General features: G+C 46.6%; 1 protein-coding gene across 2 annotated transcripts; it reads left to right on the forward strand.

The window, feature by feature from the left end:
* Positions 1 to 17,611: 17,611 nt before the first annotated feature.
* Positions 17,612 to 20,346, forward strand: LOC127326788 (uncharacterized). Of its 2 annotated transcripts, none has more exons than XM_051353583.2 (3): positions 17,612 to 17,910; positions 19,216 to 20,055; positions 20,160 to 20,346. In XM_051353583.2, the coding sequence occupies exons 2-3, from the start codon at positions 19,740 to 19,742 to the stop codon at positions 20,171 to 20,173; spliced, it is 330 nt and encodes a 109-aa protein (XP_051209543.1). In that variant the 5' UTR covers positions 17,612 to 17,910; positions 19,216 to 19,739; the 3' UTR covers positions 20,174 to 20,346. The 2 variants fall into 2 exon arrangements, with proteins under 2 accessions (XP_051209543.1, XP_051209544.1); XM_051353584.2 differs by having other exon boundaries at positions 19,758 to 20,055.
* The last annotated feature ends 1,815 nt before the right edge of the window (positions 20,347 to 22,161 follow it).

Below are 22,161 nucleotides of genomic sequence, written 5' to 3' on the forward strand. Positions count from 1 at the left end.
TATAAGAGTATAAGATGACAATTAGAACGCTATAATTTTTAATCGGTCAATTTTTATTCTATTTTACAAAAATCTAAGTTAGAAAAGCAGTGCTCTTCCCACATCCATTTTGATATTTACAAAATGAATACGAATACGGATGTTGCTGAATACAAATGCGGGGCGGATGTTTCTTGGTTACAGATGTGGATCGGATTCTCAATTGGGAACGGATACAAATATATCAAAATAATAAACTTGTGTCCTATAATGAGTCAACTATAGAACAATAGAACAATAGTTTCAAGTTTAGTCACAGAAGAATACATTTGAGCACTTTGTTAGTTTTTTTTACTTTGGGTAATTGGCATATCAGGCTAGAATTACTAAAATTCGCTAACATAAATGTATTCGGATACAGATAAATATTATGTTTTCATGTCCATATTTGCTTCAAAGTTCAATACCACATTTGTATTTGTATTTGTGAAACTCATCTGGATATTTACCTTATCCATTCTCATTGTTGTCCGGATCTGGATACTTCCACTTCAAGTTTTCAATTTCTCAAATATGAATGGCGGATAATTATCCGTTTTCATTGTTGTCTGGATTCGGATACTTCCACTTCTGTTTTCAGTTTCTTGAATACGAATGGCGGATAATTATCCATTTTCATTGTTGTCCAGATTCGGATAATTCCACTATTATTTCTATTTTCTTGATTCTCGAATATGAACGACGGACAGATAATGCGGATTATCCACCCCTATTTGGCGTTAACTCCCCAACTGATTTTTTTTATCTTCTTAGAGCATCTCTAGCATATACCGCAAACGAGCGAACCGCAAAACTCGTTTGTGGTATACCGCATCACCCTTTTGCGTCTCAAAAACTGTCGCGGCGGAACAGATACGGCAAACACGAACTGCAAATTCGATCTAGAAGTAGTTCGCGCCAGATTTTCAAACCTGTTCTTCCATTCCACGTTAATTTACAAACTATTTCAAACGATCCAAAAGAGGAACTAACTATAAACTAGTTCCTAAACACTAGATTAAACTAGCCCGGGTACTAACTAACTTCACCGGGTAGCAGTCATCAGAGTCGTCAGAGAGGTAGGAGTCGTCGGAGTAGTCAACGATGACGAGGCCACGCCTCGCCATCTCCGTCCGGATGGAGGCCCTGCGGGCCTTGCGCATGTGCCGCTTCTCCTCTTCAGCGGATTCACGGCGGCGTTTGGTCTTCTTCCAAACGTCGGTGAGGACAGTCATGAGGGAGTTACACCGGGCCATGGCGAGGTGGCGATGCTCCCGCGCCGCGTCATCCTCGTCCTTGTCGGTGCTGTCGTCGAGCTCAATGGGTGGAAGCAGAGGAGGCTCGAGCGCCACCGGGACAACCACCCGCAACGGCCCCGCCTCGCCGTCGTCCGCGCGCAGGAGGATGCCGTTCCAGGCGGGGAAGTTCGGGTTTTGCCGGGACAATGCTCCACGATGGCGCGCTTGGTCGGAGATGCATGCGCGCCGCTCGGGCGAGGACTCCGGCGTGTGCCTCGCCGAAGCCAAGCCACGGCCGCGCGGCAAAAAAATCCGCGCTCCACGCGACGAATTGGGCGGCGCCATGGCGGGAGGAGGTAGAGAGGGCGGAGAGGAAGAGGCCGGCGGCGGTGATTTGAGAATGGCGGCCGAAATCGGCCGGATTCGAGCGGCGGTGGCGGCGGAGAAAGCGGTGCAGATTATCGCATTCGCACCCTTCAATCTGGCATATATAGTAATTCGCGGGGTGGATTTAGGGTATCCCGCATTGAGTTTTTCGATGCGAGCCGGTATGCCGCATTTATTCGGCCCGTTTTTTGGAATTTTTGACAGAAAGGACCACCTACCTGTTGATCGCCAAAACCCACCGGCGGGCAACGGCCTGTCAACACGGTAGAGCCGGGAAGAGCCTAGAGCTGCGGCTGGCTGAGACCCCTCCGAGCGACGGCCCGCAATGCTCTTCTGGTCACACGCGGCGATGCGAAGTGCAAGGGCGTGCCACCTGACCTATACCTGGTCAGGAAGGTGATGGGGATGCCTCGCTTAGTTCCTGCATGGCATACACGTAAACATTAAATACGAGCCTCGATCGGCTCTCAGGTTATCCTGTGAATCGGCTCAAAGAGCCGATTCACCCATGATTCGTACGGGGTGCACGAATACTTGGTGATCCTGCTTGATCAAGATAAAGCTAATGAGATCTACGACGATTTAGGGTTTTCACCGCATGATCGGATCATCCTACTCCAGGTTGGGCCTCGCGGCCACGCACGGTGCTCATAAGCCGATCCTAAACAAGGCCAAAGAACCAACAATGAAGTTGATCCGCGGAACATCCTGTTTAGGACTTGCGAACGCCACCCTACGTGCCACTGGATCCTCCCCCCCTTTGTAAGGCCTAACTATTGCAGATATTAAACTAATCCTTGCATAACAAGGAGCAATCGTAACGGATCAGATCTACTAAACGATGAACAAGCAGGGTGCCGCCCCCACGCCTGAGATAGGCGTGAGGGCGGCTAGACATGCAAGGGTTGCACTACGTAAGCATGTTTATACGAAGAGCTATGCTAACCCTAACACATCTATGATAACTACGTTGCGCGCCATCAAAGACGCTTCAGTACGCGCAACGCATGAACAACGTGGAGCTTGTGCTGCCTAGATCGCAAGATGCGATCTAGGCAGCATGTCGCTTACCTGATTGAAACCCTCGAGACGAAGGAGTTGGCGATGCGCCGAGATTGGTTTGTTTTTGGGGTGAACGTTGTGTTGTTGTTTATTCCATAAACCCTAGATACATATTTATAGTCCAGCGGACTTTCTAACGTGGGAATATCCCACCGTGTGCGATACAAACTCTAAATCTTGATCTAAGATATAACCTACTACAATTAAAGATACACGGGCAAACTAGCCCAAATTCTCCGTGCAAGGCCGCTTCAGAGATCTTCCACGTGTAGTCCTCTAAGCCCATCTCTCTTACGGCCCACCTCTGGATTTGTCCAAAATCTGGTGATAACACATGCCCCCCTGGTTTTGGAAATAATTTTTCCAAAATCATTAAGCGTTCCTCCGTCGGGTCATGTCGTGGCAGAGCAGAGCTGTTGCAATATCCGTTATCATCATGCCCTGTCTTCTCAGCTTCTCTGCAAAATTCGATAGCTCTGGCGTCATCTCCTTGGAAACTGTAATGACAGTAAATTTCCACCAGGCTCCTCATTATTTAACTGTGCCGATCGATTAGCTTTCTTCATCCCCTTCCTCTGTTCCAGCCATCGGCACCCAAAAAACCCTCTTCTCCCTCAGCAATGTCTTCCTCTTCCTCCTCCTTCTCAAACCTCTTCCCCCCATTCTCGCCAAAGAAGAACGAGGACAAACCTTCTTCCGAAGTGGACCCCCTCCCCTCCGATGATGAGAAGAAAGAAGGAGAAGTAGCGAAGGCCAAGACCTTCCCCTCCGCCAAGCTCCCGCTGAAGAAGCGCTCCCGCATGTGGGCGGACAGCGAGGATGAAGATGACGACGAAGAAGAAGAAGAGGAGGAGGAAGATGAATCTTCCTCTTCCGCCGGGTACCCGCCAACCAAGCGCTTCCGCTCCTGGGCGGACAGCGAGGACGATGATGATGACGAGGAGGAAGAGGCTCCGGCCATGGGCTGGGGTAGCAGCGACGAGGAGCTCCCCGGGAGCAGCGCCGACGACATCGACGGCGGTGACGACGAGGACAGCGACGGCTAGTAGAATAGGACTAGTAGTAGCAGTGCGCTAGGCACTAGATCCCTCTTTTGAGAGCCATCGGCTCTTTCTTGTAAAGCCGCTCCTCTGAATTAATGAAATTGTTCTTTTGATTCATCCTTCAATTGCCCCAATTTCATTCCTTCCGCCTGTCATATCAAGACCGATAGCAAAGTATCGATTTTTTCTTCTTTTGGACGCCCATGAAGCTAGATTCTCATGTCAATTAGCTCGTAGGCCGAGAACTTCTCAATTTCAGGCTGCGATTTGGTATCTGACCATATTTTCTTCGCAATCCCTTAGCCGATGACCACTCATCGGCTATTTTGAGAATCCAATCCCTTTGCAGCGGCAGACAGTCCAAAATCTGTACAAGCCGACGGCCTCCCTTCTGATTCCTCTCCATAGCTTCAGCAATCTTCTTTCGCGACCGAGCGCTTCGAGAGAGGATCACGACACGAGATCAACCGATGCAACTCCAATTGGTTTCTAAAGAACCAAATCTTCATGTAGTCCGTTGCCCCCCGAGTCTTCATCAAGGCGAGGACAATCGTGAGCCAACCACATGTGTCACCATCAGCCTCCGAATCGTAACGCAGAATCAGCCGATTCCATCAAAATCGGCTCTCTGAAGAACTTCCAGGGCGAGCTGCCCCCCGAGCTTTCATCAAGGCAAGAATACCGGCGAGGATGCATAAGTCGTTGATCAGCTTTCTTTCTACTGAACATCGACGTTGATGTAAACCCTTGAGCACATAGCCAGTAGGTCTTGGTCCTGTGCAGCATACTAAAGTCGATGGCTGCGCATCGGCTTTGCTTCTGAAATTTTTTTTATTTGGCCGATTTTTCCTTAACCGGCCCCCAATGTTCCAACGCACGCATGTCTGCACATGTTTATCTCGCATATGTTCATCGACTATATGCCCCCCGAGCCGAATCTATTTGAATGACTGCAGATATCGGCTTTCTTGGTTAGTCGGGAGCCGTACTTGCACGTCGGCTTCGCAAAGACTTATGCTGACTTTCATCTGCCGACGTGGCCACTGCCCAGTAGATCGTTGCTGACCACAAACAAAATATGTGCAGAAGATAATTTTGGCCGATTGCTGGAATCGGCCTCCACCTTGCTCGTTCGATGAAGGTTTTGTAATGTCCCTTCATAAACTTTTGGGGCCGATCACAAGGATCAGCCTCGCACGGTTTGCTCATTGGTTTAATCTTGCTACTCGGTTAGGCTGGATAAAACCAACCCAACCTCTGACTTGACGCGCCTGCTGTCGTCCACCTTAAGTGCATCGTATAATTGTGGAACACTAAGCTCAAGTCGGCAAGACAAGCACCATGTTTGTGCCAGCCGATGTTTCATCATCGGCTTTCTTTTGCTTGGGACGCCACTCCATTCTTCGTGGACGACCCTCTTCATCCAGGGCTCGCTGAACCTTTGCGGCCAGATCAGGCCGTGCCTTCCTTAGCGTATGCAGGTATAACCTTTCGGCTTCCTCCAGGCCGCGCAACCGCTGAACCCTGCGTTTTTGTGAACGGCTGAGTCCGTCAGGGCACCACCTTGGACGGTGGCACCTGTCTTCTTCTTCTTCTAGTCCTTCGTCTTCGGAATCCTCAAAATCTGCCCAACGAAGTGACTCAGCACGTTTGCTTGGTGGTGGGAGAGGCCCTAAGCGCTCAAACACAGACACGTTGGCTGCCTCCTTCTTCTTCTTGTTGCATTCTGGGCAATTGCCGATTGTGGGCAATCGGCTCATTCCTGAATCCCAGCAGTGTCTGAAGAAAGGGCAGTCCCAGTGTCTGGCGTTGTCATCTTGCTCCCTTGATGTGTCCGTGGCACGGCGCTCGTGCTCCTCCTCATAGCGATCCCTGCCGACGATGTCTTCGGCTTCTCTAGCCGGGCGATCTCCTTCATCATCATAGTTGGACCGTCGGCGTTGGTCATACTGTCTCACATATTTGTTGAGGAGGTGATCAGAGAGGGGTCGTTGATATCTTATGTTCTTCACTTCTCCCTCTGTAACGTAGCGCTTGCCATCATGATGGAGCCGATCGCGTGGAGCGGCCTCCTCTGTATCCTTGCTATGAGAGCAGCTGCCCTCATCTCCATCTTTGCCAGAGTGGTTCCCAGGTCCTACCATGTTGATGCTGAACGTGGGACCTGGCTGGCAGCCCTCGGGGTAGATGACCTCTACCATGTTAACGGCGGGGAAGGGCTGGGTGTCTACCTTCATGGCGTACTGGTTGAAAATTAAACGCCCCTTCTCTATCGCCGCTTGGATGTGCTGACGCCACACCCTGCAGTCGTTGGTGGCATGGGAAAGCGAGTTGTGGAATTTGCAGTACGGCTTTCCGTTTAGCTCTTGCGCCGTGGGGAACTTGAGACCTTCAGGAATCGTCAACTGTTTCTCCTTGAGCAGGAGGTCGAAGATTTGTTCAGTCTTGGTCACGTCAAAATCAAATCCCTGGGCGGCCCTGGTGGCTTTACCCATTTGCGGGACACGGGGTTCCTCCCGAGTCCATTCAGCCATCGCTACTTCTTGGTCTCCGCAGGCACTTCACCTTCCTCTGTATCGACCATGACTCTGCACGCTTGAACTTGTCTTGGTACAGTGCAGGTGGCGCTGTTCATATGCTGATAGTTTCTGAACCATGTGCGCCGGCGAGGATAATCTGCTTGGGAGGCCATGTCCTTGAGCTGTGTTGCAAGGCCAGCTACTGCCAACTCGACTGCTTCCTTTTCAGTTATACGAACCGAATAACATCGGTTCCTAAGATTCCTGAAGCGCTGGATGTACTCTGTCATCGTTTCTCCGCGCTTCTGACGTAGTTGTGCTAGATCGGCAATGCTAGACTCGGAAGCTTCTGAATGATATTGCATATGGAACTGTTCTTCCAATTGCTTCCAAGACTGGATGGAGTTTGCTGGCAAAGAGGTATACCATCCAAAAGCCGATCCTGTGAGGGACTGTGAAAAGAGCCTCACACGTAGCTGATCCGACACTGAAGCCGGTCCTAGTTGCGCCAAATATCGGCCGATGTGCTCGATGGAGCTGGAGCCATCTGATCCACTGAATTTGGAGAAGTCAGGGAGCCGATATTTAGGTGGCAGCGGGATCATCTCGTACTCGTCGGGGTACGGCTTGGAATAGCCGATTGCCCTCCTTTTCGGCATAATGCCGAACTGGTCTCTCAGTATGGTACTGATCTGATCCGCCGTGCTGGCTGCAGGAGATGCACTCTGAAGATTCGCCGGGGTGGCGTACTTAGCCAGCCATGTTTGCTTTTCCAGCTCTGAGCCAACTGCAGGAGCTGGGCTCTGGAGTTTCGTCGGGGTGGCGTACTTAGTTAGCCACGTCTGCTTCTCAAGCTCTGTCGTTGACGTCCCTCCTGTCTGCGCCGGAGTCCCTGACGTTGTGGCCTGGTTTGAGAGTGCCCCGATTGCCACAATCTGGCACATACGTGCACGCGTATCCTTGAGGGATCTCCTTAGGCGCCTCGGCCAAGAACTGGTAGTCACTAGGGTCACCACCGATCTTGTAGACGACGAATGCCGGTGTAGCCGGCACTTCAGTGGTGCTGCCAACGCATATGGCAGCGGTGGACGGGATCGGAGTGGCAACTCTCCTTGGTGCGTCCCGAGAGCTGGTCCCGACGGCGAGTGCGGTGGCTCATGATCTCCTGGATCACGCGCGGGCGAGACGCTCCAACACGTTGACCAAGTTTTCGCAGTGGCGGTGTAGCGAGTGAGCCACCAAGTAGTTGATCTCCTGCCGTAGGGCCACAGTGCGTTCCTCCGACGGGGCAGAGAGATCTATCCCATCGAGTGCACCTTGTGGTGAGAATCCCTTCCATCTGATGCCATGGGTACGGGTTCTCTGAAAAGAGCCGATGAGGTCGGCTTCGAGGGTGGCATTGATCTCGTCATGTTTCTTCTTGAGCTCAGCAGGCAGCTCCTCGTAGGTGACTGGCGTGCCGTCCGCCGCCATCTCAGATGTAGATGGCGATGTGGTTGATGTAGATGATTGTCCCACCGGGCGTGCCAGAATGTGTTGATCGCCAAAACCCACCGGCGGGCAACGGCCTGTCAACACGGTAGAGCCGGGAAGAGCCTAGAGCTGCGGCTGGCTGAGACCCCTCGAGCGACGGCCCGCAATGCTCTTCTCGGTCACACGCGGCGATGCGAAGTGCAAGGGCGTGCCACCTGCCCGATAGCTGGTCCGGAAGGTGATGGGGATGCCTCGCTTAGTTCCTGCATGGCATACACGTAAACATTAAATACGAGCCTCGATCGGCTCTCAGGTTATCCTGTGAATCGGCTCAAAGAGCCGATTCACCCATGATTCGTACGGGGTGCACGAATACTTGGTGATCCTGCTTGATCAAGATAAAGCTAATGAGATCTACGACGATTTAGGGTTTTCACCGCATGATCGGATCATCCTACTCCAGGTTGGGCCTCGCGGCCACGCACGGTGCTCATAAGCCGATCCTAAACAAGGCCAAAGAACCAACAATGAAGTTGATCCGCGGAACATCCTGTTTAGGACTTGCGAACGCCACCCTACGTGCCACTGGATCCTCCCCCCCTTTGTAAGGCCTAACTATTGCAGATATTAAACTAATCCTTGCATAACAAGGAGCAATCGTAACGGATCAGATCTACTAAACGATGAACAAGCAGGGTGCCGCCCCCACGCCTGAGATAGGCGTGAGGGCGGCTAGACATGCAAGGGTTGCACTACGTAAGCATGTTTATACGAAGAGCTATGCTAACCCTAACACATCTATGATAACTACGTTGCGCGCCATCAAAGACGCTTCAGTACGCGCAACGCATGAACAACGTGGAGCTTGTGCTGCCTAGATCGCAAGATGCGATCTAGGCAGCATGTCGCTTACCTGATTGAAACCCTCGAGACGAAGGAGTTGGCGATGCGCCGAGATTGGTTTGTTTTTGGGGTGAACGTTGTGTTGTTGTTTATTCCATAAACCCTAGATACATATTTATAGTCCAGCGGACTTTCTAACGTGGGAATATCCCACCGTGTGCGATACAAACTCTAAATCTTGATCTAAGATATAACCTACTACAATTAAAGATACACGGGCAAACTAGCCCAAATTCTCCGTGCAAGGCCGCTTCAGAGATCTTCCACGTGTAGTCCTCTAAGCCCATCTCTCTTACGGCCCACCTCTGGATTTGTCCAAAATCTGGTGATAACACTACCCCAACGAATTGCCAGAAAAAACCACCTGCGAATTTTTTTTGCCAAAAAGGACCACCGCCTTCCCGTGGCGGCAGGGCGTGCCAGGCGACACGTGGAACCTGCCGCCGTTGCTCGGGGCGGCAGTGTTGGATATGTGCCCTAGAGGCAAATAAATAAAGATGTTTATTGACATATATGTAATGTTCATAATAAGTTTTATCTCATGCTATAACTGTATTAGGCGAAAACATTAGTACACGTGTGGCATGTAAACAAAACCTTGTCCCTAGTAAAATAGTCCATTGATTAATAGATGATCAAGGTTTCCTGATCATGGATAACAACATCATTAATAATGGAGTCATGTCGTTGGATGAATGACATGATGGACTCACACCCATAGAATGTATAGCAATGTGATCCAGTCACAAAGTTCAGCATTGCGGTACTATAAAAAATGCTGTAACCTAATCCTTAGACCGTGAGGCCATATCTAATCACCGTCACCGGAGGCTGCTTTGACTGCATCAACCGTCACACCATAACAGGGTGATCAGAAAGGTGCTGCTCAGGTATTCCAATGGGATGGGTTGAGGCGTATGTGTCAAGAGCGGGATTTGTCCATCCGCGTAACGGATAGATACTCTGGGCCCACTCGATGATATTACATTGATGAAGCTTGCAAGCATGTGACTAGGTCACGGGAATGTGATATCACGGGAACGAGTTGAATTTGTTTGTCGGTAACGAGATTGAACTAGGTATAGAGGATACCGAAGATCAAATCTCGAACAAACTTGGTATCATGAGACAAAGGGAATAGGACTTGACGTTGAGGTTCAAGCGATAAGTTAATTCGTGGAAAGTAAAGGGGTCAGCATGGTTTTCCAAAACCCCCTGTTGATCATTGATTGGAGAGATGTCTCGATCATGTCTGCGCATTCCTGAACCCGTAGGGTGGCACACTTAAGGGTATTAGACGCTTTGGGATTATCCGGGATCATTGGAGTTATAAGAGAAGAACACCGGAATCGTTCCGGAGATGTATCGGAATAAGTATCGGAATATATATATATATATATATATATATATATATATATATATGTTTTAGTATTTAATTGGAAGAATTAAATATTAAAAATAAAGAAATGAGAAAAAAATAGGGGTACCCCCTAATGGGCCACCGAAAGACAGCCCACTAAAGCGGGCCGGCCAACCTCCCAAGGGAAGGGGGTGGCCGGCGGCCAAGATGGGCCAGCCCACCACCAAACCCTAACCCTAGGGGGTGGCCGGTGGCTTGGGGGGGTGGCCATGTGGTGGCCCCACTTCCTCCTCCCTCCACCCCTATATAAGGAGGCCCCCTCCTCCTCCCTCTCATTCAACCCCTTGGGTTCTCTCTCCCTCTCCTCTCCCTCACGTGTGTGTTCCCAAGTTTGGAACGTGCACGGGGTGAGTACTCTCCACCATACGCACACCGTCGTACTACTGGACTCGGTCCGGATATTCTTCTTCCGCTGCTTCGCTGGACCGTTGCCCCCGGGGACGTCTATACACCGAACGTGTGTAGAACTGCGGAGGCATTTAAGATCTTGAGATCGGCGTCGACGTACACCTTTATCAACAAACGTTTGTTTGGTCTTCAAAGGTATGAACACCGGATCCCTCCGTTACCTTACATCTGCATAGAATAAATCTTGGCTTTGTTGTTCTGTCGGTAGGAATTTTTTTGTTTTCTGCTACGGAACACTACAGTGGTATCAGAGCGATCTATGTGTAGATTAGTTGGTACGGTTAGAACACAAAGCAATATGTGGGCATTGATCTTCTATTTGCTACCCATCTTTTGTGCGCTTGTTCGTATTGTACTCTTACGCGGGACTGGTTCCGCGCTCGACATATGGTTTGTACCATATAACCGACTGGTGGGGTGTCTGTCTCTCTTACTTTAGTTGATACGGCATTTGCAACAGAGGCCTGAACAAGGGATTTAAAGTGGCAACTAGTTGATCCATGTTGTGGTTGTGAGATCGTAGGTTTGAAACGGTTCTCTGCGGCAGCCCAAACAGCCACGTAAAACTTGCAAAAGATAAAAGTAGAGGCATCTAACTTTGTTTTGCAGCGGGCTTGTGGCTTGATATGGTCATGGTAAGTTTTACGAAGACACCCGCAAGGAGGCGTGGTAGACCTTGGTGCCACACCGGAGCGCTCGATGGAGATCAAGGCGCAACGACCATGTCATGTCACACATTTAATTTCATATGATGTTATTGCTTTTATCTTATTATGCATGTATTGGATATTCGACGGTGGCATTGTAAGATGATCCCTCAACAAAATACCAAAACTGTGTTCTCCCTTAGTGTGCACCACCAAGATTCTCTCCGTTATGAAGCAGGCCGTGACGATCGGCTGCTAGACATATCGATGTTCGAATGCGGTAGGTGTAAGCCACGTTGCACTGCCCAAACACTAAGGTTGCATTGGCGAGCCTAGCATGTACAGACATGGCCTCGGAACACAAGTGACCGAAAGGTTAAGCATGAGTCACATGGTTGATGTGATTGATAATGTTGATGTCTACCTTTGAAGCTATATCATTGGCCGTGCCGATCGGGGGTGGTGTAGTGAATTAGGATCATGTGATCACTAAACAACGATGAGGGATGTTTGTTTCAGTGGGAGTTCTTTAGTTTTAATAAAGTTAAACATGAACTCAATATTATGAACATAGTCTTGATATACCTTTGCAAAATCCATTGTAGATGTCTCGCCCCACCTTCAACCTAGGCCAATTCCTTGAGAAATAGAAACTGAAAAACAATGGGTCAAACTTCACGTCCTGGTACCGCACCCTGAGGATTCTCCTCGCCCCCCACAAGATGAACTACGTATTAGTTGCAGTGCTAGGTGACAAGCCCGCCGACACCTCCACTCAGGATGAGAGGAATGTGTATAATTCCAAGGCAGATGAGTCCTCCTATGTCCAGAGTGGCATGTTCTATGGCATGGAAGCTGAGCTGCAGAAACGCTATGAGAACATGGGTGCTTTTGAAATAATCACCGATCTCAAGGCTGTCTTTGCACCGCAAGCTAGGGCTGAGAGGTATGAGGCTTCCGAGCTATTCTTCTCAGCCAAGATGGAAGAGCACAGCAGCGTGAGCGAGCACGTGGTCAAGATGTCTGGCTACGTTCAGCGCCTGAACGCTTTGGAATGCAAGATTCCGAACGAACTGGCGATTGATAGGGTGCTGCAATCATTGCCCCCTAGCTACAAAGGATTTGTCCTGAACTACAACATGCAGGGGATGACCAAGTCCATGTCTGAGTTGTTCGCCATGCTCAAGACTGCTGAGGTGGAAATTAAGAAGGAGCACACTGTGCTGATGGTCAACAAGACCGTTAGGCACAAGAAGTCTGGCAAGAAGGGAAAGGGCAAGGACGGGAGACCGAAGAGGAATGGCAAGACTGTTGCCACATCTCCTAGGGCACCCAAGCGTGGACCTAAGCGGGCCGTCGAGTGTTTCTACTGCAAGGGGGCGGTCACTGGAAGCGCAACTGCCCAAAGTACCTAGAAGATAAGAAGGCCGACAAGATCGCCAGGAAAGACAAAGGTATATTTGATATACATGTTATCGATGTTTACCTCACAAGTGCCAGGAGTAACACCTAGGTATTTGATACCGGATCCGTTGCACACATTTGTAACTCCCAGCAGGAGTTGCAGAATAAACGGCGCTTGGTGAAGAACGAGGTTATGATGCGTGTTGGCAACGGCTGCAAAGTAGATGTGGTGGCTATCGGCACTGTTCATCTTAGTCTACCTTCGGGATTGGTTTTAGTTTTGAATAAATGCTATTTTGTGCCTGCCTTGAGTATGAACATTATAAGTGAATCTTGTTTGATGCAAGACGGTTATTCATTCAAGTCTGAAACAAGTGGTTGTTCCGTTTATATGGATGATGTGTTTTATGTTCATGCACTGGAGCGCAATGGTTTATTCTTATTAAATCTTGATTGTAATGATTCGCACATCCATAACATTGATGCCAAAAGATGTAAGCATAGTAATGATAGTGACATGTATATGTGGCATTGCCGTCTCGGTCATATTGGCATTAAACGCATGAAGAAGCTCCATTCTGATGGACTTTTGGAGTCACTAGATTCTCTTGACACGTGTGAGCCATGCCTTATGGGCAAAATGACCCGGACACCGTTCTCCGGAGTGATGGAACGGGCGGCAGACTTATTGGGAATCATACATACGGATGTGTGTGGACCGATGAGTGCCTCGACACGCAATGGATATCGTTACTTTGTGACTTTCACCGATGATTTGAGTAGGTATGGGTATATCTATTTAATGAAACACAAGTCTGAAACCTTTGAGAAGTTCAAGGAATTTCAGAGTGAAGTTGAAAACCAACTTAACAATAAAATCAAGCATCTTCGATCGGATCGAAGTGGCGAGTATTTGAGTTATGAGTTTGGCATGCATCTCAAGACTTGTGGCATCGTACCACAACTTACGCCAGCTGGAATGCCACAGAGGAATGGTGTGTCAGAACGACGTAATCACACCCTATTGGATAGCGTACGGTCTATGATGTCTCTTACCGACTTATCAATATCATTTTGGGGACACGCATTAGAAACAGCCGCATTCATTTTAAATAGGGCGCCATCCAAATCCGTAGAGACAACACCATATGAGTTATGGCATGGCAAGAAGCCTAAGTTGTCCTTCCTGAAGGTTTGGGGATGTGAGGCTTATGTTAAGAAACTGCAGCCTGGCAAACTCGAACCTAAGGCGGAGAAATGCATCTTTGTAGGGTATCCAAAGGAAACTATTGGGTACACCTTCTACAACAAAACCGAGGGCAAATTGTTTGTCGCAAAGAATGATACCTTTCTTGAGAAGGAGTTTCTCACCAAAGGTGTTAGTGGGAGGAAAGTAGAGCTTGACGAGATTGTTGATCCCGCTCTCCAAACCTCGAGTGGTGCAACGGAAGATGTTCTGGAACCGTCCAGTTCAGTGGGAGTGGGAGCAAATGATGATAATGATCAAAATGATGAAGATCATGACATTCACGTCGAAGCATTTACTCAGCCTCGCAGGTCTACGAGAGTACGTAATTCTCCTGAATGGTACGAAAATCTTATTAAGACAGTCATGTTGGTTGAACATGATGAACCTGCAAACTACAAGGAAGCAATGGAGAGCCCTGAGTTCAAGAAATGGCTTGAAGCCATGAAATCCGAGATAGGATCCATGTATAACCACCAAGTGTGGACTTTGGTGGATATTCCCGAGGGCCGCAAGGCTGTTGAGAATAAATGGATCTTTAAGAAAAAGACGGACGGTGATGGAAACGTTACCGTCTACAAAGCTCGACTTGTCGCAAAGGGGTTTCGACAAATTCAAGGAGTTGACTACAATGAGACTTTCTCTCCCGTAGTGATGCTTAAGTCTATAAGGATTTTACTAGTAGTTGCTGTGTATTTCGATTATGAGATATGGAAGATGGGTGTCAAAACGGCGTTCCTTAATGGCAACATTGAGGAAGAGTTGTATATGGTACAACTCGAAGGTTTTGTCGATCCTAAGGATGTTATAAAGGTATGCAAGCTTCAGCGTTCAATCTATGGACTGAAGCAAGCATCTCGGAACTAGAATCTTCGCTTTGATGAGGTGATCAAAGAATTTGGATTTGTCCAAAATGTGGAAGAGTCCTGCATTTACAAGAAAGTGAGTGGGAGCTCAGTAGCATTTCTAGTACTATATGTGGATGACATATTACTGATTGGGAATGATGTGCATCTTCTGAAGAGTGTGAAGGATTATTTAAATAGCAAATTTTCTATGAAGGACCTGGGTGAAGCTACTTACATATTAGGCATTAAGATTTATAGAGATAGATCGAAATGCCAATTAGCTTTGAGCCAGAGTACATACCTTGAAAAGATTCTGAAGAGGTTCAGAATGGATCAATTCAAGAAAGGGTTCTTGCATGTGATGAAAGGTATGAAACTGAGTGTGACTCAGAGTCCAGCAATGGATGGGGATAGAAAGAGGATGTCTGACGTCCCCTATGCTTCAGCCATAGGATCTATCATGTATGCCATGCTGTGTACTCGGCCTGATGTGGCCCTGGCAATTAGTTTGACTAATCGTTTCCAGAGTAATCCCGGTGTGAAACACTGGAAAGCAGTCAAAAGTATCCTGAAGTATCTGAGCAGAACTAAGGATATGTATCTTGTCTACGGAGGAAGTGAAGAAAATATCGATGCAAAGGGTTACACCGATGCAAGCTTTGACACTGATCCAGACGACTTGAAGTCTCAATCAGGATATGTGTTTATGGTGAATGGAGGCGCGGTGAGCTGGAGGAGCAAGAAGCAATCCACTGTTGCTCAATCTACGATGGAATCGGAGTACATAGCTGCTTCGAATGCGGGGAATGAAGCTCTCTGGCTAAGGAAGTTCGTCTTCGAACTGGGTTTGTTCCCGAGTATGCATGACCCTGTGGTTCTCTTCTGTGATAACACAAGTGCCATTGCAAATACAAAGGACCCAAGGTCTCACTCCATAGCCAAACATATTCCCCGGCGTTATCATGTGATACGGCAGTATGTCCATGACAATGAAGTTAAAGTTTGCAAAGTACATACGGATCTGAATGTTGTGGATCCACCGACGAAACCTCTGCCACAAGCAAAGCATGATCAGCACCAAGAGTAGATGGGTGTTAGATTTTTGCCAAATGTAAACTAGTTTATTTGTAATCTAGTGCAAGTGGGAGACTGTTGGATATGTGCCCTAGAGGCAAATAAATAAAGTTGTTTATTGACATATCTGTAATGTTCATAATAAGTTTTATGCCATGCTATAATTGTATTAGGCGGAAACATTAGTACACGTGTGGCATGTAAACAAAACCTTGTCCCTAGTAAAATAGTCCATTGATTAATAGATGATCAATGTTTCCTGATTATGGACAACAACGTCATTAATAATGGAGTCATGTCATTGGATGAATAACATGATGGACTCACACCCGTAGAATGTATAGCAATGTGATCCAGTCACAAAGTTTAGCATTGTGGTACTATAAGAAACGCTGTAACCTAATCCTTAGATCATGAGGCAATATCTAATCACCGTCACCGGAGGCTGCTTTGACTGCATCAACCGTCACACCATAACAGGGTGATCATAAAGGTGCTACTCAGGTATTCCAATGGGATGGGTTCAGGCGTATGTGTTGGAGATATGCCTAAGGGGCAATAATAAAGTGGTTATTATTATATCTTTGTGTTTATGATAAATATTTGCATCTCATGCTATAATTGTATTAACCGGAAACATTAATACTTGTGTGTTATGTAAACAGAAAAGAGTCCCTAGTAAGCCTCTTGTTAAACTAGCTTGTTAATTAATAGATGATCATGGTTTCCTGATCATGAACATTGGATGTTGTTAATAACAAGGTTATGTCATTGGGAGAATGATATAATGGACACACACCCATAATAAGCGTAGCATAAGATCAAGTCATTAAGTTCATCTTGCTATAAGCTTTCGATACATAGTAACCCAGTCCTTCGACCATGAGATCATGTAAATCACTTGCACCGGATGGGTACTTTGATTACATCAAATGCCACTGCGTAAATGGGTGGTTATAAAGATGAGATTAAGTATTCGGAAAGTATGATTTGAGGCACATGGATCAAGAGTGGGATTTGTCCATCCCGATGACGGATAGATATGTTCTAGGCCCTCTCGGTGGAATGTCGTCTAATTAGCTTGCAAGCATGTGACAAGGTCACAAGAGATGACATACCACGGTACGAGTAAAGAGTACTTGTCGGTAACGAGGTTGAACTAGGTATGGAGATACCGATGATCAAACCTCGGACAAGTAAAGTATCGCGCGACAAAGGGAATCGGTATCGTATGTTAATGGTTCATTCGATCACTAAGCTATCGTTGAATATGTAGGAGTCATTACGGATCTCCAGGTCCCGCTGATGATTATTGATCGGAGAGGCGTCTCGGTCATGTCTGCACATTCTCGAACCGTAGGGTGACACACTTAAGGTTGCGATGTTGCTAGGGGGTAGTTTTGGTATTAAAGAAATAGTTTTGGAGAATTACGGAATTGTTCCGGGAAGATGATTAATGATTTATTAATTAATTGAATTAGTAAATATTAATATTAATTTATTTAGTAGAAATAAATGTGGGACTAAAAGTAGTCTATGAGAAGTTTTGCTAATGGGCCAATTAAGTAGCTCATGTAGACAAACTATCAAAGAAAATAGGCAAAAGAAAAGAAAAAGAAAAAGAGGCAAGGCTCGGCCAGCTGGGCCGGCCTGGCGGCCATGCACACGCCCAAGGCCAAGAGCCAATGCAGGGCTAGTGCTCACGCAAGCAGGCCAGACTTGGCAAGCATGGCCGGTCATGTACGCAGCAGCGCTGCCTTGGCCGATTGGCCGATCGTTGCCTTGGCCCCTGCGTTGCCTTGGCCCCTGCGTTTCCTTGCTCTGATCAGATCGGCTTGGCTTGCACGCAAGTTACCGCCTCACGTGCCTATAAAAAGGAGGACGCACACGGCGCAAAATTAGATTTTTTTTCGCCGCAGCCGTTTGCTCCTTCTTTTTGCCTAGTTTCTTCCACCACACATGAACGGGCGAAGTCCTGTCCACGGAAACTCTCCACCACCACCACGCCGTCGTGCTGCTGGACTAGATCCCATCTACCACATCTCCCCACTTGCTGGAACAAGGAGGAGGTGTCTTCATCGAGCTGTACGTGTGACCGAGTACGGAGGTGCTGCCCGATTGCAGCGCCAGAGGGATCATCATCGCGATCTTGAGATCGGCAAGTGTACGACTACATCACCCACGAGATCCGATCTCGTTTCCGCTTAGCGATCTACAAGGGTATGTGGATCCGATCTTTCTCGTTGCTTAGATCTAGTAGATTAGATCTTGACGGTTTTTCCTAGATTGGATATTGGTTTTATTAGTTCTTGCGGTAGAATTTTTTGTTTTCCATGCATCGAACCAATCAGTGGTATCAGAGCCGTGTCTATGCATAGATCTGTTGCACGAGTAGAACACAATGAGTTTGTGGGCGTTGATGCTTTTGTTGTCTTTAGTTATGTGTACTTTGATCTTGCGGTATGGTGGGATGAAGCGGCCCGGGCTAACTTTACATGACCGCGTCTCATGAGGCTTGCTCCACGCTTGACATGCAACTTGTATTGCATAAGTGGCTTTGCGGGTGTATGTCTCTCTCACCATAGTTAAGATTCAATTTACTATTTCAATCGACAACACTAGTAGGTAGATTGGATCTTACTCGAAAACCCTAAACCACGTAAAAATATGCAAACCAAATTAGAGGCGTCTAACTTATTTTTGCAGGGTTTGGTGATGTGATATGGCTTTGTGATGATGACTATATTTGATGTATGAGATGATCATTATTGTATTATGGCAACCGGCAGGAGTCTAATGGTTGTCTTTAAATTTGTTAAAACCTACGTGTCTATTCATCATGTAATAGCTTTATTTCAAATAGTTGTTATAGTAGCTATAAGTGATGGACAACCATGAAGCGGCGCCACTGTTCTTGACGCTTTGCTGGTGATGATGGAGATCATGTCCGTGCTTTCGAGATGGAGATCAAAAGCACAAGAAGAAAGGCCATATCATATCAAAAATTATGAATTGCATGTGATGTTAATCCTTTATGCATCTTATTTTGCTTAGATCGCGACGATAGTATTATAAGATGATCCCTCTCACTAAATATCAAGATAATAAAGTGTTCATCCTTAGTATGCACCGTTGCTAAGACTTGTCGTTTCGAAGCATCACGTGATGATCGGGTGTTATAGATTCTGCATGTGCATACAACGGGTGCAAGCCAGATTTGCACATGCGGATACTAAGGTTAACCTTGACGAGCCTAGCATGTACAGACATGGTCTCGGTACACAGGATACCGAAAGGTAAAGCATGAGTCATATGAATGATATGATGAACACTTTGAGTGTTCGCCTTTGAAACTACATCTTCTCTCGTGAAGATCGGACTTGGTGTAGTGTAATTGGTTCGTGTAATCACTAAGACAATGTGAGGGATGTTGTTTTGAGTGGGAGTTCACCTAGTTAATTTAAGAATTAAAATGAACTCAATTTATCATAAACTTAGTCTAAACTCTTTGCAAATATGTTGTAGATCATGGCGGCCCCCACCATCAATTTTAATCAGTTCCTAGAGAAAGAAAAGCTTAAGAACAATGGAAGCAACTTCACGGATTGAATCCGTGATGTGAGGATTGTCCACACTGCTGGACAACTGCAATATGTGCTCGATATACCGCTAGGTGCCCCACCTGCAGAAACTGCTCCCGATGAGGTGAAAAATGTTTACCAAACTCGGAAAATTTATTACTCCCAAGTTCAGTGCGCCATCTTGTACGGCCTAGAGGCCGAACTGCAAAAGCGTTTTGAAAACCACGACCCTTGTGAGATAGTCCGTGAGCTCAAAGCTATCTTTGAAACTCATGCGGCCGTGGAAAGCTATGAAGCCTCAGAACAGTTCTTTGGCTGTAAGATGGAAGAGGGTAGCTCCGTTAGCGAGCACGTGCTCAAGATGTCTAGGCACGCGGAAAGCTCAATGACTTGGGAATAGTGATTCCTAACCAGTTGGGTATTCATCGTGTCCTCCAATCACTGCCACCTAGTTATAAGAACTTCGTGATGAACTACAACATGCAGAACATGAACAAGGAGTTATCTGAACTCTTCTACATGCTGAAAACTGCTGAAGTGGAGATAAAGAAAGAGCACCAAGTGTTGATGGTCAACAAGACCACCAGTTTCAAGAAACAGGGCAAGCCTAAAGAAAATGGCAACTTCAAGAAGGGCGGCAAGAAAGCTGCTGCGCCTATCAAGAAGCCCAAGGCTGGCCCTAAGCCTGATATTGTGTGCTATTACTGCAAGGGTGACAGACACTGGAAGCGCAATTGCCCCAAGTACCTGGCTGATCTGAAGAGCGGCCAAGTAAAAAAGAAAGGTATATTTGATATACATGTTATTGATGTCTATCATACTAGTAATCGTAGTAGTACCTGGGTATTTGATACTGGTTCGGTTGCTCACATTTGTAACTCGAAACAGGAACTGCGGAATAAACGGAGACTAGCGAGGGACGAGGTGACGATGCGCGTTGGAAATGGATCCAAGGTCGATGTGATCACCGTCGGCACGCTCCCTCTACATCTAACTTCGGGATTAGTTTTAAATCTAAATAATTGTTATTTGATGCCTGCGTTGAGCATGAACATTATATCTGGATCTTGTTTAATGCAAGACGGTTATTCGTTTAAGTCAGAGAATAATGGTTGTTCTATTTATATAAATAATATCTTTTATGGTCATGCGCCTGAGATGAATGGTTTATACTTGTTAAATCTCGATAGTAGTGATACACATGTTCATAACATTGATGCTAAACGAATTAAATTGAATGATAATTCTACATATATGTGACACTGTCGTCTTGGTCATATTGGAGTGAAACGCATGAAGAAACTCCATTCCGATGGACTTCTTGAATCAGTTGATAGATGCGAAGCATGTCTAATGGGAAAAATGACTAAGACTCCATTCTCTGGTATAATGGAGCGAGCTACAGACTTATTGGAAATCATACATATCGATGTGTGCGGACCAATGAGTGTAGCATCGCGAGGTGGTTATCGTTATGTTTTAACCTTCACGGATGATCTGAGTAGATATGGGTATATTTACTTTATGAAACATTAGTCCGAAACTTTCGAGAAGTTTAAGGAATTCCAAAGTGAAGTACTAAATCAGCGTAACAAGAAGATTAAATTTCTGCGTTCTGATCACGGAGGCGAATATTCGAGTTATGAGTTTGGCATGCATTTAAAGAAATGCGGAATACTTTCACAGTTGACACCGCCGGGAACACCACAGCGCAATGGTGTGTCCAAACGTCGTAATCGAACTCTCTTATATATGGTTCGATCTATGATGTCTCTTACCGATTTGCCGTTATTGTTTTGGGATTACGCATTAGAGACAACCGCATTCACTTTAAATAGGGCACCATCTAAATCCGTTGAAGCGACACCGTATGAATTATGGTTTGGTAAGAAATCTAAGCTGTCGTTCCTTAAGGTTTGGGGCTGCGAAGCTTATGTAAAGAAGTTACAACCTAACAAGCTAGAATCCAAAGCGGAGAAATGCATCTTCATAGGATACCCTAAAGAAACAATTGGGTATACATTCTATCACCGATCCGAAGGCAAAATTTTCGTTGCTAAGAACGGATCCTTTCTTGAGAAGGAGTTTCTCACAAAAGAAGTGACTGGAAGGAAAGTAGAACTCGACGAGGTTATTGAACCTTCTCTCGGACTTGAGAGTAGCGCAGCGCCGGAAGATGTTCCTGCGCCTGCACCGACAAGAGAGGAAGCAAATGATGATGATCATAAAACTTCAAACGAAGTAGCTACTGAACCTCGCAGGTCGACGAGGGCTCGTACCACTCCTGATTGGTATGACCCCTGTCTAAATGTCATGATTGTGGACAACAATGATGAAGACCTTGCGACGTATGAGAAAGCAATGATGAGCCCAGATTCCAACAAATGGCAAGAGGTCATGAAATCCGAAATGGGATCCATGTATGATAACCAAGTATGGACTTTGGTAGACTTACCTGATAGCCGTAAGGCTGTCGAGAATAAATGGATATTCAAAAGAAAAACAGATGCTGATGGTAATATTACTGTCTATAAAGCTCGACTTGTCGCGAAAGGGTTCCGACAAATTCGAGGAGTTGACTACGATGAGACTTTCTCACCTGTAGCGAAGCTAAAGTCTGTGAGGATTTTGTTAGCAATCGCTGCATTTTTCGATTATGAGATTTGGCAGATGGATGTCAAAACGGCGTTCCTTAATGGTGACATTGAGGAAGAGTTGTATATGGTACAACCCAAAAGTTTTGTCGATCCTAAAAATGTTGACAAGGTATGCAAACTTTAGCGTTCCATTTATAAACTGAAGCAAGCATCCCGGAGTTGGAACCGACGCTTTGATAAGGTGATCAAAGACTTCGGGTTTATACAGACTCATGATGAGGCGTGCATTTACA

The sequence above is a fragment of the Lolium perenne genome, chromosome 6 (genome assembly GCF_019359855.2).
Source record: "Lolium perenne isolate Kyuss_39 chromosome 6, Kyuss_2.0, whole genome shotgun sequence".
In the NCBI taxonomy this organism is placed as follows: Eukaryota; Viridiplantae; Streptophyta; class Magnoliopsida; order Poales; family Poaceae; genus Lolium; species Lolium perenne.